The 25,144-nt window shown below is 41.6% G+C and overlaps 3 protein-coding genes across 3 annotated transcripts; all 3 read right to left on the reverse strand.

Annotated features, from left to right (window-relative positions):
* Window positions 1-10,920: 10,920 nt before the first annotated feature.
* On the reverse strand, window positions 10,921-12,006 carry LOC128866157 (attacin-B-like). The gene is made up of 2 exons (XM_054106673.1): window positions 11,581-12,006; window positions 10,921-11,510 (listed from the first exon to the last, which is right to left on the reverse strand). The coding sequence occupies exons 1-2, from the start codon at window positions 11,898-11,900 to the stop codon at window positions 11,111-11,113; spliced, it is 720 nt and encodes a 239-aa protein (XP_053962648.1). The 5' UTR covers window positions 11,901-12,006; the 3' UTR covers window positions 10,921-11,110.
* Window positions 12,007-19,430: 7,424 nt separating this feature from the next.
* On the reverse strand, window positions 19,431-20,377 carry LOC128866336 (attacin-B-like). Its single transcript, XM_054106968.1, has 2 exons — window positions 20,066-20,377; window positions 19,431-19,977 (listed from the first exon to the last, which is right to left on the reverse strand). Exons 1-2 carry the CDS (start codon window positions 20,299-20,301, stop codon window positions 19,578-19,580), a joined length of 636 nt encoding a protein of 211 aa, XP_053962943.1. The 5' UTR covers window positions 20,302-20,377; the 3' UTR covers window positions 19,431-19,577.
* A 2,858-nt stretch (window positions 20,378-23,235) lies between these two features.
* Window positions 23,236-24,315, reverse strand: LOC128866372 (attacin-B-like). Its single transcript, XM_054107045.1, has 2 exons — window positions 23,896-24,315; window positions 23,236-23,825 (listed from the first exon to the last, which is right to left on the reverse strand). Exons 1-2 carry the CDS (start codon window positions 24,213-24,215, stop codon window positions 23,426-23,428), a joined length of 720 nt encoding a protein of 239 aa, XP_053963020.1. The 5' UTR covers window positions 24,216-24,315; the 3' UTR covers window positions 23,236-23,425.
* Between the last annotated feature and the right edge of the window lie 829 nt (window positions 24,316-25,144).

Below are 25,144 nucleotides of genomic sequence, written 5' to 3' on the forward strand. Positions count from 1 at the left end.
CTCAACTTCTTGTGGCGACTCTCGCTCGATTTCACCAAATTAAGCTGTCAAGTTAAATTTCTTTATATTTACTCAGCAACACCAAATTCAACATAACCCAAACGACCAGCTAGCTCTGTGTTTTCCGTTTTTTTCCACTTACACTTTAATTTCTATTCCATTGACACCCCCTGTGCTGGCATGGCAAACTCTCAGCGTCCATTGTCCTCCATGTCGTATGAGTGCGCGCTAAAGCGCATTAAATTTAATTCTCATTTTCCGTTAAATGAATGAGCGTCATGCTAGTGTGTGTGTGTGTGTGTGGTGAGTGGGGGAAAAATACAAACCGCATAACATGAGAGAGAGAGAGAGCGCGCGTATGGAATAAGAGCCATGCTGCTGATGTCTGGCTTTTGCGCTACTCATTCGCGCGCGCTCAATTCAATTCAATTTCATTTATTCCATTCGGTCGCTTTGAGTTAAGCTGGTTGACAGTTTTCTCAGCATAATTGTAATGCTCAAAGTGACAGGAAAGCTTTAGGCGCGTGCTTTTGTTGGGTATAAGCTCTTGTTTCCGTGTTAAATTTGAGGGATTTTACTAATCAACATATGGTCGTTTTCGCATCTAGCCTATAAAGTGAGCTTTAGTAACCGAGCCGATGATGACCCATTCCCTTTTTAAAGTGCCCTTAAAATCTTATCATTTTCTCAACTGTTGGCTTGCAATTTGCTGGTTGCAAAACCTCGCCAGCCTTGGCTTAATGCCGATGTGTAAAACGAGCTTTTCTCTACTTACATCGCCTGCATTTCATTTCACTTAATTTTACTTTAAGCTAAGCTAAAAAAAGTAATAAGTAACCTCTTGCGCTCCGACATTTAGGAAATTTTTGAACGTTCTTTTTCTAGGTCTATCTGACATGACTTATTTTCCATAAACACAAGCTATAACAATGCAAAATGATAACATCTAACCGCGTGCGTTTGAGAAGCCGTCTAGAGGTCATATGCTGTTCAAATAAGTAATCAGGAGAAAAAAAAATAATCCGCTTTCATCAGGCAGCCTTGCAAGACTCAGCTATTGTTCTCGGCTCAGCCGAGAGGCTCTCAAGTTAGTCATACACTCTGATGGGTCTGCCCTATGACTATATTTGCTGTAAAGCAAAAAAAGTGGATACAAGTTGTGTAGTGTATTTTAAAATAAATATTCCTTCGACTTAAACAAAAGAATGTCTCATTGAGACCCAGTTCGCCCAATAACTGTGCGTGCCTTACAAGACTACCGTAGAAGACTGAGATGCTTACTTCTGATTCTTGTAATGGCATTCACATTCAATGTGTTGCAGAAGTGACAGAGGGCATTGGCAAAGGAATTTGCAGTCGGTAATAGTCAATAAGAATGCCTGTGAGCATTCATAGATTGTCCTTAGCGCAGCTTATGAGATATTTACATATCTTAAGATTCTAATCTCCCTCCCAGTAAGGACTTTACTTGGCGTAGCCTTACAATGTGGTGCCAGCTGAAGTTCCTTAATCAAACGATAAAATGGATAACTTTTAGGGAACGTTGTTTTGGATGGTAGTCGTGCCTACTGAGATACTTAGCTTCAACCGATTCATGACGATTTCTTTATACTAGTAAAAGGATACTTAAAGCAATGTCCATACATATATAGGTACTAGTAAACTATTTATTTAAAATATTCTTGTACTACTAATAAATCACTTGTGTTCAAAACAATGTAGACATCAGAACGCACAAATTCACCCCTAATCAGAGGCGCGTCTGAATTAATTACAAAGAAGTTATTTACACTGCGGCATGAAATCGGAGCCTCTACTAGAAACGCCTTTCAATAGTCTGGCGGCGTCAAATTGTCTCTTGACTCTTAACAAAGTAATGATTGACGGCTAGAGGCGACAATAAACGCCAGACTGAGGAAAATTACCACACTTGAAATAATGGAATAAAAAATAAGTCAGAAAAAAAAAATGAAAATAATGAAACGCGAGCACAATAGAAAAAAAGCAAACATGAAAAATAAATAAAAAAAATGCAAAATGCACCAGTAATACAAAAAGGAAACTTGTAAGAGGAAAGCAATACAAAATTACAGAAAAAGAGAACAAAACGAAGAAACAAAGGACGAAAATATAAAAGCAATGCAAATGTGTAGCAAATTTCTGTCTACTCAACGCATTGACTGGCTTTGCAGGCGCGAACAATGTGCCTTTTTGAGCATAAACAGCAGAGAATGAGAAGTGTGCGTTGGGCTGATTTATTTTTGTTGATGATGAGAAGTGTTGTTTGTTGTTTTTTCGTGGAAGCATTATGCTGTATGTAATTGTATGCTTGTGTGTATGCTTATACCGGATGCGAGCAACAAGTGGAATGGTTACCTGAATCTTTTGCAGAGATTACTGCTACAGAGGAAATATTAAAAAAAGTAGCTAATAGCACATAAAATTCGATGCTATGAAATAAGTATTAAGAATTAGTTTTAAATTAATTATTTAAATTTTAGAGTTAAAAAATCGTAGTCTTAGTATTAAAAATTACCTGAATTTTTTCAATTTTAATGTAAAAACTCGTAATCTTAGAGAATTTCTACATAAAAATTTGATGAGTATGATACTTTTAGTACTCAAGATTTAAGCATCACCTCCATATTCACATAGAAGGTAGCACAAAACTAATCATCCCATAAACTTTTTGAATAAATTCTTTTTTATGTAAAAAAAATGCTTTTGAATGCTAATAGAAATCTTTATTTTTACCATTACGCGCTTCCTTACTTGTCTGTTTATAAATTATACTGCAGTTATTTAGCTTACAAGTGTCGAATATGCTTGGCGTGCGACACCATTTGCAAAAATTATAAATCTTCCGGTAGAGAGATTAATTTTGAGCCACCTTGTACATGTATCAAAACGTAGAAAAAGTTTCGAAAGAGAGAACACTTCACAAAAACTACTGACCCAATTTTCACATTTTCTTCACCCCTTTTAATTGCGTGTTGCCAACTGTTTATATTTAAAAAAATGTGATTTATTTAAAAATAGACATATCTGCAAAAGTATTACAGCAAAGGTATCAATGCAAATATTTTGAAGAAAAAGCTTTTCCATATTAAATTTACAATATTTTAAATTTTAACATTAAATATATTTAAGACAAATCTTCTAAAGTTCTAATTGTTGGAGCATCATCCACTGTATTCAAACGATTTGGCCCCTGGCGAATTCCATCTGGGCTTAGAGCTATAAAAATGTATGAGCGGAAAGCGTTTTGCATCAAATGATAAGATCATAACAGCTGTGGAAGTGTATTTTGCAGCCTCTCCAGATTCCCACTTCAGGGATGGAGTTCATCGCTGGAACAAGTGTTTTGATGTTCAGGGAGACAATACGAGAAACGTTTCGAATACCTGCATACCTGCCAAGGATTCTCCAGAGCTACCTGGTTGAGCGTGAACTGCTGTACGACACACCAGATGGCCAGGAAACAAAACCGATAACGTCTGGCGCAGCTCAAGAATCTATTCTCGGCCCCGATCTCTGAAATCTGAGCTACAACGAGATATTGAGCATAGAAATGCCAGAAGGTACATATCTAGTGGGATACGTGGACAATATAGCGGCGGTCATACCAACTCGGGACACTGAGGACGCTAGAAGGAAGCTGAACGAAGTTGTGATAAGGTCGCAAATATGACTTGAGAACCATGACCTGGAACTCGTCAAACATAACACCGAAGTCAGCTTTATGACTCGATGTCACATGCCACTCGATGTCAGTATGCAAATAGGCAATACGTCCTTAGTGACCAAAAAATTTCTGAAATACTTAGGTATTCAACTTGACTGCAGGCTTACTTTCTGGGCCTAGATACGGCATGCGTCTACCAAAGCAGCAAAGGTCACGGGTATGCTAAGAAGATTAATGGCAAACATCGGTGGGCCAACACAGAGCAAACGAAAGCTAATATGGCGGCCACAAACTCAATTCTCCTGTACGGCAGCGAAATATGGGGAATTGTACTAAACTGCAAAGCCAAGCGAAAAGCACTGGAGGCTGTGCAACGTATCAGCGGGCAGATACTCGTCGATCTCATAGTACGGGAAGGAATAGATGCGTGGGACTCCAAGAAGAAACACATTATGACTAGCTTCTCAGAACGGAGACACCAAACCAAGCTGCGGTGGCAAAACCAATGAGACACTGAACCGAGTGGCAGATGGACGGCGAAAATTTTTCCATCAATTGGCAAATGGGTCGAAAGGAACTTCGGGTAAGTGAACTACTTTCTCTCGGTCCACGGATCCTTCCGTAGATACCTATACCGCATGGGCAAGGTAACCGATTCCAAGTGAATATACTGCGAAGCGCTGAGCGATATCGCTGAAGACACGTTTTTTAATTGTGACAGATGGCTCGCGGAAAGAAATGCTGTAAGGGAGCAGATTAGCGACATCGCGCCGAGCAACATAATTAGGGAATTGCTCGAACGCGAGGGCAGCTGAAACTCGACAAAGCAATACATCGAGAAAGTACTACGAAAAAAAAAGATTGACCTCGACTCAGTACAACAAAGCGAAGCCGCACAGATAGAGACACAAGAAGACGAGCCTATAGCATGAAAGCTGGCTACAAATATGGTGAGCCCAGACGTGGGTGAATATAATTGGTCCTTTACGGATGGCGTTCTGGACCCTCTCGAAGTAATATAGAAAACAGTCTCGGGAAGGGTGTCTGCCCAGAAGGAGAGGAGGAATCGTTTTGGTAGCCACGCCACACGACGCCGTAGACGACGGTCGCTGTAAGTGAGAAGGCACTGAGCAAAAAACCAAAAAATAAAGATGTTCAGGTAGACTGAATAATAAAGTGTATTTCAAATTCATAAAATTGTGTTTTTCTTATCGAACCGCAAAACGAATTGAACAACCTAGTGTGTATATATTTTAACATCGACTGTTGAATAGCCAATTTTTTCACTTCTTTTTGAATTTTTAGTAGATACTGATTTTTTCATTGAGAACATAAAATATTTTTTTTTTGTTTCCACTAATTTAAATATACAGAATTTGGGACCAAAAAAATTTTGCATACATAATTTTTGTAACCAGTTTATTAATTCTACCTTATTTTATCATTACAAAGTTTTGGAAATAACAGAAATTATGGTCTAAAGGAATTTAGGCTGCCTAGCATTTATTTCACATTTTTTCCAGAATTTTTACAGCAAAAAAAATTATTGTAAAGCAGAATTTAGAACCGCCCCCATTCTTATAACCGCGCAAAGTGTGCATACATTTTTTGGAACACCATATAAACTCGCCTTTGTGCGCGAAGAGGGTAACGCGATTAATAATAATAATTGACGCTTACGAGGTGTGTTCAAAAAGTATCGCGATTTTGTTTTTTTTTTCAAAACTTATTTGTTTATTCATTAATATCTATTTTGTCCCCTTCAAAGTAGTCCCCATGAGATATTATGCAGTTGTGCCAACGTTTTTTCCAATCTTCGAAGCACTTCAAAAACTCTTTTTTTTATCTTGTTCAGCTCCTCCTTCGATGCCGTCTTTATCCCGTCAATCATAGCGTAGGGTCGTCCTTTCATGGGCTTCTTCTGTTTCGGGAACAAATAAAAGTCATAGGACAGATCTGGAGAATACGGTGGCTGTGACATCATTAGAGCGCTGTTTTTGGCCAAAAAGTCGCGCACAAGCAACAATGTGTGAGCAGGAGCGTTATCGTGATGCAAGAGCCAATTTTTGTTCTTCCACAAATCTGGGCGTTTCTGGCGGGTTGCTTACCGCAAATTGCGCATAACTTGTAGATCATATTCCTTATTGACCATTTTACCCTGTGGCAAGAACTCATGATGCACAACGCCCCTGCAATCGAAGAAAACGGTAAACAAAACTTTTACATTCGACCGAGCTTGGCGCGCTTTTTCCGATCTTGGTTCATGCGGCAGCTTCCATTGAGTTGATTGAGCTTTGGTTTCCACGTCATAACCATAAACCCATGATTCGTCACCGGTTGTGACCCTCTGGAGCAAATTTGGGTCGTCGCGTTGGGTCGATAGAGTCCAACATCTCATTAGCAATGTTCATGCGATGCTGCTTTTGGTCGAAATTGAGCACTTTTGGTACGAATTTTGCGGCGACCCGTCTCATGACCAAATCATTAAAAAAAAATCGAATGGCACGAGCCAACCGAATGTCTAGGTCCTCAGCAACTTCTCTAACGGTGATTCGACGATTAGCCCATACTATATTCATCAATTCTTTCGTCTGTTGTTGAAGTGCTCGGGTGTCCAGCACGCTTTTCGTCGTTCACATCTTCTCGGCCTTCTGAGAACATTTTGTACCCCCGACAAACGTTGCTTTGGTCCAAAGTAGCATCTCCGTATGACATAGTCAACATTCGGAATGCATACGAGCACTTAATTTCGTTTTCCACACAAAATTTGATACAGGTTCTCTGATCCATCTTCTTGAATAGGTAAAAATCGAAGATGAGCCGAAACACGTGCAAGCAAAGCAGCTGCCAACAATTAATTGAACATTCAAAATGGCCCAACTCGTCGGTATGAGTGAGAGTCATGAGTACCAACATATCGCCACAAAAACACCGAAATTCGAATATACATAACCTGCGAAAATTCAAAATTCGCGATACTTTTTGAACACACCTCGTACCCCTTTTGTTGGGTATTTGGCCGAGCTCCTTCTACTATTTGTGGTGTGCGTCTTCATGTTTTTTCTACAAATTGTATGGCGTCACAGTTGCATGGCGCTTCCGAATGGCAGAAGGTGGTCTTTTGAAGAGCTTTACATGGCAGAAATGCACTCAGAAATTCACCATTTCCTACCGAAAGGCCACCGCTATTAGAAAAAACGTTTTCCATCATTTGGTGTTTCATGTCCGGGAATGATTTTTTCAGATTGAAAAATTTAACTCCAAAAGGAAGGTTTTTTATCATTTGATGTTTCTTATCTAAAGAAAATTCTGAACCTCGAACCTGCCCATTCATCACACAGTTTATGCAAAATATGAAGTAAAAAGCTCGAGAAAATTAACTAACTTTTTATTTTTAAAATACTTTTCATTCACTTGAACTCATAATTTTATTGTCAGGAAAAATCACCCGCAATAAATTCTTTTCCAAAATTCGTTAATTTTTCTCAATTGCACAAAAAGTAAAATAGAGCGAACAGTTATGCAAACAAAGTGAAAGGGTACTTTTTCGATAACGGGAAATTGTATTCATTATCACTCGTTTTTTTTTTTGTTTTTTTGCACGCTGGGAAAAAATTAGCTGCTCACTTTTTTATTTTTACAATTTTTGCAATGTCAATAGACGCTTGCACTGCGAGATCAATTATGTGTAATAAAAATAAAAACCGAAAAAAGCACGTTCCGTAATAACCCAGCAGCGAGGAAAAGCACTGCGGGGTTCAGACGTTTCAAAACAGACACTTTGCTATCGCTTGCACTTACAGACGGGCCTCCGTTAAACTAATTTATTGATTAGCAGCATCAGCAGATTATTCTTACATATATACAGATTGATCACAAATATAGATGAACCATTCTAAAAATATTTTACTTGCATGCATCAAACAAGCTAGTGATTATTCATTCCAATATAAAAAGCACTGCAGCCAAAGCTTATCTGCAACATTGCCGTGAACTGTAGCTTTCAGCCAACACGCCGATCTCATACGAATTAAAAATAAGATCTAAAATCTACTTACAAAAAATGAAACTAATCTTTCTTGCCGTCGCCGTAGTGCTCCTCTGCACTCTGATGTCTGCCGAAGCTGCAGCGCCACGTCGCCGAATTATACGCATTCGCATCATACGCATTATTCCGATACGCCGCGGACGCCGCGATGTTAGTGAGCAGGTTTCAGTTGTGGCTACGGCAGAAAATTATAATCACCTTGCTGATGGTAAACTTGTGGTTACCGACGAAGCTGATACTCTAATCTACAAGTACAACGGAGGAGATGGTGATATAAGAAGAAGAAATTGGAAGAAATTGCACGGCTTTGCGATTCGGTGCGGCAACAAGTGAAGCAGACGACCGGCGAAGATGTCGATTTTGAATTGCAGGTGCAACCGGTTTCTGAATAGACAACTTCTGAGACGAAGGAATACAAGAGATTTTTTTTTTTGTAGTTACACTTGTATATAAATAGCATAATAATAAATAATGGCGAAATGAATTCATTCGATATTCCCCAACTATTCAATAAAATAAATCAAAACTTAAAAATAAATACTAAAATCAGTACTTTGAACTACTGGGTGCTGATTGAATGATGGGTGATAGTTGAATAACAAGTGACAGCTAAGGAAAGAGTGCTGAGATAATTCCACCTCACCTTCCATACATCATCATCATCATCATCATCAGGTAGCGATTACAGCTCGCTCACATCTTCCATACAGCTGAAATAAAGAGGGCTCGAAGCAATACGGAGTCTCACAGTACGCATTTTTCGCAGACAATGTCCGGTAAGAAGACCAACAAAATTCGACAGCTTTTTTTTTACCTTAGAGCTTCCCTCGCGTGCCTTCGATCTACGCATGGCCATGAGGATATCGCTTCCTTATAAGTTTGGCTACTTGTCCAGCACTCCCTGAGTTGACGCGAAGCTCACCTTTTCAGTGGTACACCACAGGTAGTTAAAGGGATTCCAATTCTCTAGCTGTAGCCTAGCTAACTCATTCGCCCAGCAGTTTCATGCAATGTACTTGTACCCAGATGACCTCAATTTTAAAGAATTCGAGGGCGATCGAAAGAGAAACTTAGCATTCCGCAACCAGTTTCGAATGCACCATAATCGAATCTGGGGCCTTAATTAATGCTTGGTTTTCGTAGTAGATATTTACTTCCCTTATATTAGTAATTAAGTACACAGCCAATCAGTTGCTTCTTTGTATTGCTTGGAACACACTGCAATGATCCGGTAGCCTGAACTTCAGATTAATGGGAATGGGGTGCCTCTCTTTAGTAAGTTCTGATATACTACTAACTTCGTTCGGACAAAAAACAAATCATAAATTATTAAACGATTTTCCGTTATTTGTCGAGGCCAATTTTCCGCAGTAGCTGGATGCGTTAGTGCATTACTACCATTCGGAATTCAGAGAGAACGTAGGTTCGAATCTCGATGAAGCACCGAAATGAAGAAAGAGTTATTTCTAATAGCGGTCGCCCCTCGGGCAGGCAATAGCCAACTTCCGAGTGAATTTCTTCTATGGAAAATCTCCTCTTAAAACAAAGACAAAAAATTTAAAAACATTTTTTGTGTCATGCACAACTTTTTTTACTATTTCCTACCCAAAGAAAATTCATCCTTCCCCCACCACCCCCAATAAATACAACATGAAATACTCTCAGAGACAGAGCGTCTAAAATGCCGCAGAATCCTTCACACTCCCTCCAAAAACCGCCTGGTCGGATGAAGTCATCGTACCGGTTTCTTCGCCCTCCAATAGAACTGGCAGGATAAGCGACTTGTAGCAACAAAGAAATGCTCTAGCGATTGTATTTGTGAATGTCTTACGCACAGTCGGTGGCTCTCCATTAAATTTTAGGGGCTTAATTGTAATTGTTTTAACCGAGCTCCGTGAAGCCTTGGGTCATTAAAGAAGAGTAAAAGCTTATTTTTTAACTTTACTGCATGCACTGTGCTTCGAACATCCCTTGTCCCATATCAAAAGCCTCATAGAGCTGTTAAACTCTCTGGACTTATTTCAGAATCTGGCACTTTCCTTCAGAGTGCCTCACTGAAAGTAGCCTGTAAACGGAAATCACTCTTTCAAAACTCCTCTGTGGAAATTTAAGCTGTGATGAAGGCCTTTAAATCGGCAACGACTAACTTGAAATGTGTGTTGAGGATCCTTGCAATCTCTACCACAGCACAGCGTTAATCTCCATTTCTTGATATGAGAAATCGGAAGCCGTATAAGGCAGGACTTGGGCAATCGGTTCAATCTTAGATGCACCGCTAATCTCCCTTATATTTTCGTATATTGAGGAGCTGGCTAGAGTAGACGCTAACTATATGTGCACTAATCTGGGCTCTGAACTAATCAGGAAAAGCACGAAACTTACTGAGGCTCTCAAAAACGAATATATGTACGGGTTTCACGAGAGCACTTAACCTTTGGTCATATGGAGCCGCCAGTTTCGAAACCACTCATTATTTCTGCAGGAGTTGTTAGGATATAGAAGAAGAATGAATCAACTTTAGATTTCAGAGCAATCACGTCTTGGAAGGTATGAACAGTTTAAACGAAATTTCACTGCCCGGCTGGTTAGAATCGTAGAAAAATAGAAGTGTTTTAAGGATATTTAGGGATAGCACTGAGGACATCTGTGCTCGGCACAACAATGGGTCTTTTGTGGGGAAATTTCTGACGCAAGCTTTATTAGAGAAAAGGATCCCAGTACTGCAGCTTCTTTTTTTATAGATTCTTTGTAGAAACCTTGTCCAGAATCAGCTAAAAGTAAACAAATAAAGCAATAAAAATAGTGAAATAAATTTTTAGGAATTTTTTGCTTTGCAATAAAAATATATCTAAACAAGGCGTTGATAGAAGGCCTTAAAAGCCATTGATAAAAGATACATTAATTTATATTAGAGAGATAGAAAAGAGTTTCAGGTCGCGTGTTTTAGCCTCCAAACATGTACGTGTAGGTCATACCTACAATGATTTTAATCGAAGTTAAGGAAATTTTCTGAATAAAATTTATTTAAAATCCAAAATAGAGGCAATTATAAAGAATAACTTAAGTCCTAAGCCGAGTCAATCGCATGCGCCCTCCGAAAATGAACCTCCCCTGATATTTTACCAATCCAGTTCACCGACTTTCAACAAAATACCATTGAATGCCTCGTCAACAAGAAAAAATGAAGTCTATTTCAAAATAATAATTTATTATCAATATTTTAAATGTATAATCTTTTTGAGCCAAAATATAAATATATCATTTTTTTTCTTTTTCTTTTTATAATATTACGAAATTCTAACAATGCAACTCTTCATATTTTCATATTACAAGTACACCAGGAACATTTCACCACTCAATGCGCTTCCTCTACTCTTTCAACCAAACATATGAGTGAGACCCACCCCACCGAAGTAGTCTCGCTGTCCACTCAGAGGACCACTTGTCCACTTTGAAGCACTTCCAGTTAAATCCACGCGAGTATTGCGATCCGGTGAGGACCACAAATTTGCTTTGCCGCCCAATTCCAATTGGCTGCCAAAATTGGGAATGGTGCTCTTAGTCAAACTGGCGCCATGGCCATTGATGTTCGAGTATTCCAAGCCGCCACCATTACGGTCGAATTTGAAGCCATTGGCCAGTGTGTTCTGCGACTTGAAGGCATTCGCATCCAAGCTGTGTACACCGTTATTGTATAGATTAGCGCTCACGCTTTGTGTGAAGGTGTCACGTACTCCAGGGGTGTGAGTCTTCGAGATGGCGGCGCCCAAACCGTTGCTGCAATGGACAAAGTAAATAAAGTAAATCATTTATTTTAAACCACATTTTTTCCACACTGTATACTCACTTATTGTAGGCCAACGTGCCACCAGTGGTGACTGGGCCGCGATCAGTGTTTCCCGCAGCAAAGGCGCTTCCAATTAGATTGTGATTAGGGTCACCAATAGCTTTGCCCACTTCCAGACGTGCATCTGCACCACCACGAGGATTACTGGCCAACGAGCCACCAACACCAACATCACGTGCCACACGCACTAAAATGGGACGTGGTGGTCGTGTTGGTGGTGGATAATACACTAGGTTTTGGTAGTGCACCTGCTGTGGATATGCCTCTACGATGCTGCTGATTGCAATTGCAGCGACTATAGCGAAGACGAATAGCTTCATTGTTGCTCTGGTTGAAATTGTTGCTTAGATTAAGATGATAATCGCTATGTAAGCTGAATGCTTGCTCAGTGGAGGTGTGTCGTCGTTGACTGATGCTTGGCTTGGCGCTCAAACTTGCTTTTATACGATTTCAAAATTCAGCTTAGGAAGAGTTTTGGTGTAAAATATCAGTGAGTTTGGGTTTCCCCCGATACGGGGATTCTTACCTGGTACTATTTGTTGATGATATTTTCTTGTCCATTTGTGCAGTGCGGTGCATTATGGCTTCCCGGAAGAAATTTGTCTTGGCTTGAGTTGTGCGAATTTCTTATCAGTTTCAAGCGAGAAATCCCCGTCGTGGTTGGCAAGCGTACGCACACAAGCATAAATACTCGTACATGCATATGTATGAATAGATAGTAAAATTTTGATTTCAATTATGTTTTTATTTTTTGTTCAATTTGTCGTTGATCAAGCTCAAAAACCTTAACCTATATATTCATGAGATTACATTTTGATAAGTTGAAAAATTTTTAAGTTTTAATTTTTTTGCAAATATGAATTATGATTTCTTAGGTACAAAGGTGAGCTACCAAAAACAGAGTCCTACAAAATTGATTGTTTTGATAATAGTTTTGTACACCGACTTTTGCCAGTACCAATTCTCCAGCTGAACAATTTTCGAAAAATAACAAAATATTATAATTAAGACACAAATTTTAAAGCAGGAACCAAACTGCGTTTTAGAGAGGGTTCTTGGCGTGCTTAATACGGATCTGAGCTCAGAATAGCTCCAGAGGGCGATAGAAAATATAGCTAATCTATTTTCAAAATCTGACTCAAAAATGCTCCTCCCTCGTGTAACGAATGCTGGGCAAAGCCACAGAAAGTACTCTGTATTGTCAACCTCCTTCTAAGGAAAAAGACATGCAACGAGTTGTCGATGATACTTTTGGTAGCCATATGTTGGCCTTATGAAATGTGGCCCATGACATAACCAAACGAGGCATCACAACTCTTTCTTTTTCAGCTTGGCAAGATAAAGTCCCACATTAGCTGCATTCGATTCGCCAACCACCTATCGATTAACGGATGAAGCAAAATCGCTTATTGTATACGAATTTGGCAGCACTGCCCTATTTCGTTGACAGTTACTAAAGAAAAGAGTTTTAAACAAACTCGGCGTGCGCAAGAAAAAATTAATATATGGAACGAAGATGTTAATCGGTAATTCGCTGAATCTCATATATATTTCGGGGGACCAGATAGCAGTTATGTTTCAGCGGCTGTCAAAGTTACCAATGACATTTGGCTGTCAAAATATTCAGTATGATTTTCCGTTTCAGCGAGCATCATTTTACGCTTGACGTACAAATTATTGACTGTTTGCGACAGTTTATGGCATTGCTGCATCCTCGGACCTTATTTCTTTCTAAGAAGGAAGTGGTCCTCCTCGAAATATTCGAGCTGTGGTCCCAACAAGAAGCCGTTAAATTTCATATAAGCGGAGCAATGCTCAAAGTTGTGAAGGAGAACTTCGACGATTGCATCATGTCACGGCCGCTGCGGTCAAGCGACTTGACACCCCTAGTTTATTTTCTCGGACCTACATCTTAGTCTACTTTAACAGGCCAACGACTTTAGACGAACTCCATGCCAAAACTCATGGCTTTATTTCCCGAATGTACGTATTGAAATGAATCATCAAAAATTGGCCTAACCGTGCACTAAAAGAACCAAAAATTCTCATTTCACTGCAAAGTTTTGCTTATCAAAGCTGTGTTAAGCACTTGTCGCTCATTGCGAAAGACAAATTTTAAACAAGCTGATGAGTGTGTTAGAAATTGAAAGACTCATTTCCTGAAAACCTCATAAAAAACACATATTTGAGTTCAACACAATTTTTATTTTTTTATTTTCGTCGGCCGTGCAGGGTTTCTTTTTTGACACCTGCCATAAGTGACCATTGAGATTCTCTAAGAGATCGGCCTATAGGTGCACTGATGGCATCATTTGATTTAGCTATGAATAAGTCAGAGGGACGCACGGTCCAAGTAGGGATATTGAGAGGTATCTTACAATATTTGAACAATCCATAGTTCCAGTTAGGAATTTTACAATCAATGAACAGGCGAGATATTTCTTCTCTTCTAACGGGTGATTTTTTAGCTATTATCTTTTTAAACAGTTGGTTTAAACAGCTGACGCACGTTTCGTGTTTTGTTTCACTGTCAAACATCTTCAGTTTGGTCCATAATTTATCTATATTATGAATCGTCTTACAAGCGAACAACGCTTGCAAATCATTGAATTTTATTAAAAAAATGGGTGTTCTGTTAAGAAAGTTTATCGCGAGCTTTTTCCATTTTATGGTCAGTTTAATCGACCCACTGAAGCGGCTATTCGAGCTATTGTGACTAAATTTAGAACCAAATTTACATTATTGGACATCAAACCACCAACACGCAGAAGAAAATATCGCAGCTGTATCAGCCAGTGTTAATGATGGCCATCAATTATCGATTCGTCGCCGTTCACAGCAATTGGGCTTCTGTTACTCAACAACGTGGACAATTTTGCGAAAGGATTTAGGTGTGAAGCCTTTCAAGAACTGGAGCCGAACGACCTATCGCAACGCACAATTTTTGGTGAATGGGCTCTTGGAAAGTTGGCCGAAGATCCACTTTTTTATCGAAAAATTGTGTTCAGTCACGAAGCTCATTTTGGATCAATGGGTACGTAAATAAGCAGAATTGTCGATTTTGGAGTGAGGATCGGCCAGAAGAATTCCAAGAGCTACCAAAGTATCCAGAAAAGGTCACAGTTTGGTGCGGTTTATGGGCTGGAGGTATCATTGGACCGTCCTTCTTCAAAGATGCTGCGAATCGTAACGTAACTGTGAATGGTGAGCGCTACCGTGAAATGATATCCAACTTTTTTTTGCCCAAAATGCAAGAGCTTGACTTGCATGACATGTGGTTTCAGCAAGACGGTGTCTCATGCCACACAGCACGCATAACAATGGACTTGTTGAGAGGCGAGTTCGGTGAACATTTTATTTCACGTTCGGGACCTGTCAATTGGCCACTCAGATCGTGCGATATAACGCCTTTAGATTACTTTTTGTGGGGCTATTTTTAAGCTCATGTCTATTCAGACAAGCCTGCTTCAATTAACGCATTGGAAGACAACATTAAAGCGTTTATGTGTGAGGTATGAGGTGAAAATTTCTACCAAAAGAGAAACAAATTTATTTTTTATTAAATAAAGAATAAAAGGGGGGGGGTTAAATGGGAAAGTGATGCGAACAATATAGCCACTCCTCTCCAATTGGCAACCTCTACCCACTGTCCAGGACCTGATGCCCTGGACTTGGTACTCCCTGTTTTCGCTAACGAGGCTCTGTCGACCGGTGACAAGGCGGTATATCCTTGTCAGCACTTTAAGCTAAGGTGTCGAGGTACCCGTGCCGAGAGCTGCATGGCTGGTAGTGTCTAAACAAGCAGTCTTTAACGGTCCCCTCCGGCGCCCAGGCTAGGTCGGTTGTATTAAGTGCCTTACCACGGCACTCTGCCGTGGCGGACCATCCCTTCCGTGCCTACTCGTGGGACCAAAAAGCTGGATTCTAAAACAAGCACAACAAAGGAAGTAGTTAAGGAGTTGACGGAGAGTGTGCTGGGCACTCTCTCCGAGGACGATCTTCTGGCCTCCAGCCAGGAAACGATCGTCAAGCCATGTTCGAGCGGTGCAAAACATAGCACCCCGCTTCTACGACCAAGCCTTCTCCAGGCGGCTACCAAGACGACCTCTGGTGAGGAAATCAAGGCGGCCTCTGGAAAGGTTTCCTTGGGGGCCTCTGGTAAGGCCGCCAAGGTGACCCCTGGCAATGCCCCGGCGACCACTGCGAAGGTCACCAAAAAGAAGAAGAAGTCGTCCGGTACCCTGCTCAAAGCGCGCTACCTGAGGGCGAAATTCATTCTGGCAAAGATTGCCAAGAATGAACAAGCCGGTAAAGCGCACTAGCGGGACGCTGAGGACCGGGTGAAGTACGAGGCCGCGATCAGAGAGTACGAGGCCGCGTCTGCAGCAAAATTAACCCAGCCACAACAACAACCACAACAACAGCCAAAACCGGCACGGAGCTCGGCCAAACGTAACCGCTCACAGGATGTGAGTGAACGTGTGGCCAAAAGGAGCAAACACTCCTCAACCCAGGGGGCTGGGGGCCCTTCAACCAGTGTGGCAGGCGCGGCCTCGAGGGCGGCTTATAGTGAGGTGGCCAGAGACCATCTCCAAGTTGCCCTCGTGGACGCAAAAACCAAAAGTGGAAGAGCGGTGTTACCCCTTTGGGATGCCATTGAGGGCGGCTATCGGGGATGGTCGTCAGACACCTCATGGATAAAAAAGGGCCAGCACCTCTCTTCGACTCGGGTGAAATCTGTCGGGGCTGTAGGGTGATAAAATGTGCCAATCAGTACTCGAAGGAATTTCTGGAGAAGAGCCTTGCTACGGTTAGCAACGCCTGGGAGGGGCTTTCGCTAAAGCTCATCCCTGCCTCAGAAATTCCCAGGCGACCACGAGCCAGGATCTGGTTGCCGAAAATGGAGCTGGACAGTTCGGAAATTGTCCCGTGTCTCAAGCTTCAGAATCCTGAGGTTCCTATGGATGACTGGTCTGTCATCAAAGTAGAAGAACCTCAGCAGCATAGCTCAGCCATATTACTGCTGATTAACAACGAGTCGCTGGAGGCTCTCGAAAAACAGCAGTTCAAACTTCGCTTTGGCCTCAGGTTGGCCAAAGTGAAGGTCTTCCCCGCCTCTGTCGCCCTGGATAATGACCTGGAGAAATTGGAGGATGACACCAAGAAGCTGCTCGACGATCTGCGGCTGTCTGGGACGGACGCAGATTCTGAACTGGGGGAGCAGTCATAAAGGTAAGTAACACTTTTGAACAGTCTGTTAAAAGTATTACAAATTAACCTTCGTCATTCCAAACTAGCCACAGATAACCTAAGAGTCACCCTCCGGGAGGAGAACATCGATGTCTGCCTGATACAGGAGCCTTGGATCTGGCAGCATAAAATCATGGGACTGAGAGACAGATCCTATGACCTCTTTTATGTCCATACTGATGGTAAGCCAAGGGCCTGTATCCTAGTAAGGAACACAATTAATGCCTTTTTGCTATCTAATTTCAGTTCACCGGATGTGACTGCGGTCAGGGTGGAACCATCCAGTGGTAGTTGCTTCTGCTTGGTATCTGCCTACATGGCCCACGACAGGTCGGCGCCTCCTGAGGAGTTGCAGCATCTAGTGGATACTCTCCAGCCCAAGAAGGAGAACATCCTGATCGGATGCGATGTGAATGCCAGACACACCATTTGGGGCAGCAGCGAGATCAATGAACGGGGTGAGTCTCTGTTTGATTTTATACTAAGCCGTAATTTACTTATCTGTAACAAGGGCAACACCCCAACTTTTGTCTTCCCGGCATCGGGAACATCAAATGGTTGGGAGGAAGTTCTTGATATCTCTTGGTAGCATATGCCGATGACTTGGTCCTGATGGTCTCAGGTCCCTTCCCATCAGTAATGGCTGAAATTTTGGAAGGTGCACTGGCTACACTCAGCAGGTGGGCCGCCAGTAGCGGTCTCAGAGTCAACTCTGACTAAACGGAGTTGATGCTATTCACCAGAAAATACAAGCCTCCGCCGTTTAAGCTTCCTAGACTTAACAACCAGTGTCTTACACTTTCATCGGAAGTCAAGTATCTTGGTGTAATACTTGACCCCAAGCTCCACTGGAAGCTGCACATAGAAAATCGAGTTAAGAAGGCTAATATAGCCTTCTATGCCTGTAAATCTATGTTCGGCAAAAAATGGGGCCTCAAGCCACGTGTCGTACTCTGGATGTACAACTTAGTGGTTCTGCCAATTTTGACATACGGTTGCCTAGTTTGGTGGTTAGCTCTTCAGAAGGGCTACAACTTCACTAAATTAGAGAGAGTGCAGAGAACTGCATGTGTGGGCATCACTGGTGCCTGCAGAACATGTCCCACCGCTGCGCTCAACGTTATACTCCACTTAATTCCTGTGGATCTGCAGGTTAAATCCATTGCTGCTCAGAGTGCTATCAGACTGAGGGAGTTTGGCCTTTGGAGACAACTCCCTGTTGGGCATAGCAGCATCTTGAAGCAGATCTCCCCTTCCTTCTCTGATATTCGCACCGACCTCTCCATCCGCAAACTGTGCTTTGAGGGTTGTGCTAGGGCTATCTTTCCGAGCAGACAAGATTGGAAAGAGGGGAGAGTTGTTGCGGATATAGAGGCCTCTGTTTTCACTGACGGATCCAAAATGGAATCTGGAGTGGGAGCGGGGGTCTACTCCAAATCAGCCAACATCTCGGTCTCCTATAAACTGCCGGAGACAAGCAGCGTCTTTCAAGCAGAGGTCTTCGCGATCCTGCAGGCATGCAAAATGCTTCGGGATCGCTGCTGGGAGGGAGACATAAATATTTTTTCCGATAGCCAAGCTGCAATCAAGGCACTGTCGTCGCCGCATTGCAGCTCTCTTCTCGTAAACTCCTGTAAGGAGGAACTTAAACGCCTCGAACGGGCAGGAAACATCTCCCTCATCTGGGTTCCTGGGCACAGGAATATAGAGGGAAATGAAATTGCCGATGAGCTTGCCAGGAAGGGGGCGGCAGAACCGAGTCCAGCTGCCCTCTTCTCAGACATCGGTATCCCCTTGGCCGTCGTTAAAGGGAAACTACACAACTTCTTTCTAAGAAAAGCGCAAGACAGATGGAGGCCTGTCTCATCGTGTGCCATTTCAAAAGCACTATGGCCTCAATACGACATAAACAGAACGCTTAAGGTGATGGGAACCCCCCGCCATTCAATTTCCAAACTCATCGCGGTGATCACTGGCCACTGGGTGATCGGCACTCACGCGGAGAAGCTTGGAATTCCGTACAACCCCCATTGCAGAAGCTGTGGGGATCCTACAGAGAAAGAGACTGTGGAACACTTTCTCAGTAGATGTCCAGCTTTGGTGGCTAGGCGCTTGAGATTCCTCAGCGTCCCCTTTGGGGATGACTTGAAGAAATTCTCCAGCCTAGATCCTTTTTCTTTCCTCCGCTACATCAACAGCACTGGATGGCTGTAGACGGTCTTATCTCCTCCCTTAATCCTTTCACAGGTAGTGGTCCACTCTATGGTATCAAAACGGCACGTAAGTGCTACTTGTAGCGTACCTGGGGTACTCTTGCCATCTTACCTACCTACCTACCTAAGATCTGAGCTAAATTTTAGAATTTGCGCAAAATGAACGAAATGGAACACCCTATGTTGTAATTTGGAAAATATTTGTATAGAGAATGCATTTTCCTATGATTCTTATTAATTAAGACTTTCAAATTATTGCAAGTAATTAATTAAATATTTTAAAAATAAAAGTGAGGTTGTGTTGTTTAAAGTGAAATCAAACAGCTTCTAGTGATTCTATACTTTTCTAGATTCTCTATCAAATGAATGCATTAAAACAGAAAATAATATATTTAATTTTTGTTTTATTCCAGAATAAATTAATTTTATACAATCACAAAGTTTTAACTCTAAATAAAACTAATATTTTTTTAAATAACAATTTCAAGTGCGTAAAACTATTTCTCCCAACAACTCATCGCTCTGCATTATCCTTCAACCAAACATGTGCGTCAGACCCAAGCCAGCGCTGAAATCCTTCTGTCCACTCAACGGTCCACTCATCCATTTTGAGCCACTGCCAGTCAAATCTAAGCGCGTATTACGATCCGGAGAGGACCACAAATTTGCTTTGGCGCCCAACTCCAACTGTCTGCCGAAATTGGGAATATTGCTGTGTGTCAGACTGGCGCCATGGCCATTGATGTGCGAGTATTCCAAACCGGCACCATTGCGATCGAATTTGAAACCATTGGCGAGTGTGTTCTGCGACTTGAAGGCATTCGCATCCAAGCTGTGTACACCGTTATTGTATAGATTTGCATTCACACTCTGGGTGAATGTGTCGCGTACACCGGGTATGTGCGTCTTCGAGATGGCGGCACCCAGACCATGACTGTGAGAAGAAAGTTTTTTTATTAATTGAGTTCAAATTGAGAAATTTGGTCGTTTTTTACATCTGCTTAGCATTTATTTGTACTTACTTATTATAGGCCAAGGCGCCACCAGTAGCCACTGGTCCACCATTTGTGTTGCCCGCAGCAAAGACTTTACCAATCAAATTGTGATCCGGTGTGCCAATGCCCTTCGCCAATTCCAGACGCGCATCGGCTCCACCGTTGGGATTGCTGCTTAGCGAGCCGCCCAGCGATTGAGGATATGCTTCGATGAGTGCACCAAAGAGCGCCAAAGCGAGTACGACAGTTGCAAAGAATTTCATCTTGAAGTTGTTGCGGTTGCTCTTGTCAACTGTTTGCTACTGAAGCCTTTGATAGAGTGTGATTTGGCTGAAGGCATCGACTGCTTTTTATATGCATACTTATTTTCGCTTATCTTGGCTTATGCTTGTCTGTTTGGGATGCTAAGGGAATCCCATTACTCAAATCGTTCTATAAAAAGCAGCTGTATTTGAAACCAAAGAAAAATCACTCATCTTTCGGGTATTTACAGTTTTTTTTATTCATTAAGAACAATTTTAATTATTTGTTATCAGTTTTTGTGCGCCAGTAGAAAAAAATTTTGTAATTTTTTTTTGTGAGAATTGTGCAAACCCCCAATAGACAAAATTCTTCATAAAAGTATTACAAAAATTACCTTAACTCCTCCTCTGTCACTTCAGATATTAAAGGCTGGGTTGCTAATGGTTCATGTGCGAATTTTCTCGGGTCGATCTAGTAGATGTTAGATATCACAAATTATAATTAGTTGAAGGGTACCTACCGCATGAAATAAAGTATACCTAAATCCAACGCCGATTCTCTAGGTCCGATAGCATCACGTAGAATAGAGCTGGGTTACATCTTGCCACTGCACGCAACTGCCCAACATCCGAAAATTCGTTATATGTATAAAATCTCACACCTCTATCTACGGCCACTCGTCCCCACGACAGTTGTCTCTGTATTGCCGAAATGAGCGTACAAGGATGTACATTAGAGTGGGCCGATTTTCTTTCTGCATCGTATGGTATATTCGAATTCTACAGGTAGTTCTAAGAGAGACTGTGAAAAAACCATAGATCAGCTCTTTCACAGGATATAATTTTCATTCCCTTCTGATTTACAATATATTCATCTTATCCTAAAACTTTCGCATATGAGCTGTCTACATTTAAGTTGCCGATATTTTTTTTTGGCAAAAACATATCGCTTGTTTACTTCAAAAGTGTCAAAGTAAAAAATGAATAATCATAAATGACCACAAGCTCTTCTTTTATGCAGTGAAAAAATTAATGGTGGTATTAACAGTATCTTATTGAATAAAATGTGTCCCAAGTAAAAGTGGGAGGCAAAGTAAAATGAAGACTTTGAAACCGTTTTTCTCGACATTTTGTTTTCTTGAGTTATGCTACTATCAAAGTTCAGACTACTATCAAAAACACAGTTTTGAACTAGTCGCAGTTTTTTTCAAGCTTTCGGCCGCCGTAGCCGAATGGGTTGGTGCGTGACTACCATTCGGAATTCACAAAGAGAACGTAGGTACGAATATCGGTGGAAAGCCAAAATTTAGAAAAAGGTTTTTCTAATAACGGTCGCCCCTCGGCAAGCAATGGCAAACCTCCGAGTGCATTTCTGCCATGGAAAAGCTCCTCATAAAAATATCTGCCGTTCGGAGTGGGCGTGAGTCCCTCCATTTGTGGAACAGCATCAAGACTCACGCCACAAATAGGAGGAGGAGCTCGGCCAGACACCCAAAAAGGGTGTACGCCCCAATTATATTATATATATACTTATATAAGCCATTTAAAAAACTTAATTAAAAATCTGATATTTCCGGTTTCTTCTTGATTGGCGCGATAACCGCTTACGCGATTTTGGCCGAGTTTAACAAAGCGCGTCAGTCGTTTCTTTCGAAGCTAAGTCCTTCTCCACCTGATCTTTCCAACGCAGAGGAGGCCGCCCTCTTCCTCTGCTACCACCAGCTGGTACCGCATCGAATACTTTCAGAACCGGAGCGTTTGTTTCCATTCGGACGACATGACCCAGCCAATGGAGCCGCTGGATCTTTATTCGCTATGCCATGTCTATGTCGTCGTAAAGCTCATACAGCTCATCGTTCCATCGTCTACGATATTCGCCGTTGCCAACGTGCAAAGGTCCAAAAATCTTACGCAGAATCTTTCTCTCGAACACTCCAAGCGTCGCTTCATCGGATGTTGTCATCGTCCAAGCTTCTGCGCCATACGTTAGGACGGGCATGATGAGAGTCTTGTAGAGTGTTAGTTTTGTTCGTCGAGAGAGGACTTTACTACTCAATTGTCTACTTAGTCCAAAGTAGCACTTGTTGGCAAGAGAGATTCTCTTTTGTATTTTAAGACTGGCATTGTTATCGGTATTAATGCTGCTTCCCAAATAAACGAAGTCTCTTTCAACCTCGAAATCATAACTCTCAACAGTGACGTGGGTGCCGATACGCGAGTGCGCCAACTGATTGTTTGATGACAGGAGGTACTTCGTTTTGCCCTCGTTCACCACCAGACTCCGTCGCTTTGCTTCTTTATCCAGTTTGGGAAAGGCAGAGCTAACAGCGCAGGTGTTAAGGCCGATGATATCAATATCCATGCGAAACTTTCTTCGAGTTTTTTAAGAGCCCAGCGACTGAAATTATGACGATTTGTGGCTGTATTTTATACGCTTTCAAACCAAATCTTTGCGTCAAATCGCCCAAGTAGTGCCACAAGGTAGACAAGTTGTTGAGATCGGCGCCGAATCTATTCTTCTGCGTCTTCGGCAAAAGTATCATTTATAGCCGCAATATTCTCTTCACTTCGAGCTGTACGTGGTCTAATCGATGGAGTATCATCCTACAATGTAAAATTCTTCTCAATTTTGACGATGGTTTGCCGAATAGACGGCCGCCATAGCCGAATGACGTGGTGCGTGACTACCATTTGGGAGTCATTATTACCTATTATTTTCAATAACAGCAGTCGCCCCTCGGCAAGCAATGGCAAACCTACGAGTGTATGGTATTTCTGCCTTGAAAATCTGCTTTAAATCCAAAATAGAGTCAATTATAAAGAATAACTTAAGTCATACGTCAAGTCAAGCACACGCGCCCTCAGAAACTGGACCCCTCCTAGGAGTTTACCATTCCAGTTCACCGACTTTCAGCAAAATATAATTGAGTACCCCGTCAACATAAGATAATGAAGTCGATTTTAAAATAATAATTTATTATGAATATTTTAAGCGTATAATCTTTTTGAACCAAAATATAAATATATAATTTTTTTTCTTTTTGTTTTTATAATATTACGAAATTCTAACAATGCAACTCTTCATATTTTCATATTACAAGTACACCAGGAACATTTCACCACTCAATGCACTTAATATACTCTTTCAACCAAACATATGAGTGAGACCCACTCCACCGAAGTAGTCTCGCTGTCCACTCAGAGGACCACTGGTCCATTTTGAAGCACTTCCAGTTAAATCCACGCGAGTATTGCGATCCGGTGAGGACCATAAATTTGCTTTGCCGCCCAATTCCAATTGGCTGCCAAAATTGGGAATGGTGCTCTTAGTCAAACTGGCGCCATGGCCATTGATGTGCGAGTATTCCAAGCCGCCACCATTACGGTCGAATTTGAAGCCATTGGCCAGTGTGTTCTGCGACTTGAAGGCATTCGCATCCAAGCTGTGTACACCGTTATTGTATAGATTAGCGCTCACGCTTTGTGTGAAGGTGTCACGTACTCCAGGGGTGTGAGTCTTCGAGATGGCGGCGCCCAAACCGTTGCTGCAATGGACAAAGTAAATAAAGTAAATCATTTATTTTAAACCACATTTTTTCCACACTGTATACTCACTTATTGTAGGCCAACGTGCCACCAGTGGTGACTGGACCGCGATCAGTGTTTCCCGCAGCAAAGGCGCTTCCAATTAGATTGTGATTAGGGTCACCAATAGCTTTGCCCACTTCCAGACGTGCATCTGCACCACCAAGAGGATTACTGGCCAACGAGCCACCAACACCAACATCACGTGCCACACGCACTAAAATGGGGCGTGGTGGTCGTGTTGGTGGTGGATAATACACTAGGTTTTGGTAGTGCGCCTGCTGTGGATATGTCTCTACGATGCTGCTGATTGCAATTGCAGCGACTATAGCGAAGATGAATAGCTTCATTGTTGCTCTGGTTGAAATTGTTGCTTAGATTAAGAAGATAATCGCTGTGTAAGCTAAATGTTTGCTCACTGGAGGTGTGTCGTAGTTGACTGATGTTTAGCTTGGCGCGCAAACTTGCTTTTATACGACTTCAAAATTCAGCTTAGGAAAAGTTTTGGTGTAAAATATCACAGAGTTTGTGTTTCCCCCGATACGGGGATTCTTACCTGGTACTCTTTGTTGATGATATTTTCTTGTCCATTTGTGCAGTGCGGTGCATTATGGTTTCCCGGAAGAAATTTGTCTTGGCTTGAGTTGTGCGAATTTCTTATCAGTTTCAAGCGAGAAATCCCCGTCGTGGTTGGCATGCGTACGCACACAAGCATAAGTACATGCATGTGTATGAATAGATAGTAAAATTTTGATTTCAATTATTTTTAATTCATTTTGTGGTTTTTCAAGTTCAAAAACCTTGGCCTATATATTCATCAGAATGCATTTTGATAAGTTGAAAAATTGTCAGGTTATAACTTTCTTGAAGAAATTAATTATGATTTGGCAGGTACAAAGATGAGCTGGTGAAAGAAAAAAGTCCTCTAAGAAAAAACTCCTCCAACTAAGAAAAAAATCCACCAAACATTGGTTGTGTTCGCGGTACTGCTAAGTTTTATATCCTTGCACTTGCCCACAAGGGTTTATATTTTGTTAACAGTATAAAGGAATCGAAATAGATAGATGTGCATATATACCAAAATGGTCAGAATAATAAAAGAGTCGATTTACTCAGTCTGCATGTCCGTTCGTTCGTCCGTGCGCACGATAACTCGAGTAAAAACCGATTTATTTCAATGAACCTCTTGTACACATATTACGCTTTATGCAAAGGAGTCTAACCACGCCTACCGGTCATATAACGGCAATTTTCAAAAACGAAAAAAAATTTATCAAAT

This window comes from Anastrepha ludens, chromosome 6 (assembly GCF_028408465.1).
Source record: "Anastrepha ludens isolate Willacy chromosome 6, idAnaLude1.1, whole genome shotgun sequence".
Classification (NCBI taxonomy): domain Eukaryota; kingdom Metazoa; phylum Arthropoda; class Insecta; order Diptera; family Tephritidae; genus Anastrepha; species Anastrepha ludens.

Excerpts from the sequence above, each read along its gene's own strand:
- LOC128866372 (XM_054107045.1), bottom strand. The coding sequence starts at position 24,215 with ATGAAGCTATTCATCTTCGCTATAGTCGCTGCAATTGCAATCAGCAGC. Across the intron at positions 23,826-23,895 it reads GGCACGTTGGCCTACAATAA|CAACGGTTTGGGCGCCGCCA; the intron begins GTGAGTATACAG and ends TGTCCATTGCAG.
- LOC128866336 (XM_054106968.1), bottom strand. The coding sequence starts at position 20,301 with ATGAAATTCTTTGCAACTGTCGTACTCGCTTTGGCGCTCTTTGGTGCA. Across the intron at positions 19,978-20,065 it reads GGCGCCTTGGCCTATAATAA|TCATGGTCTGGGTGCCGCCA; the intron begins GTAAGTACAAAT and ends TTCTTCTCACAG.
- LOC128866157 (XM_054106673.1), bottom strand. The coding sequence starts at position 11,900 with ATGAAGCTATTCGTCTTCGCTATAGTCGCTGCAATTGCAATCAGCAGC. Across the intron at positions 11,511-11,580 it reads GGCACGTTGGCCTACAATAA|CAACGGTTTGGGCGCCGCCA; the intron begins GTGAGTATACAG and ends TGTCCATTGCAG.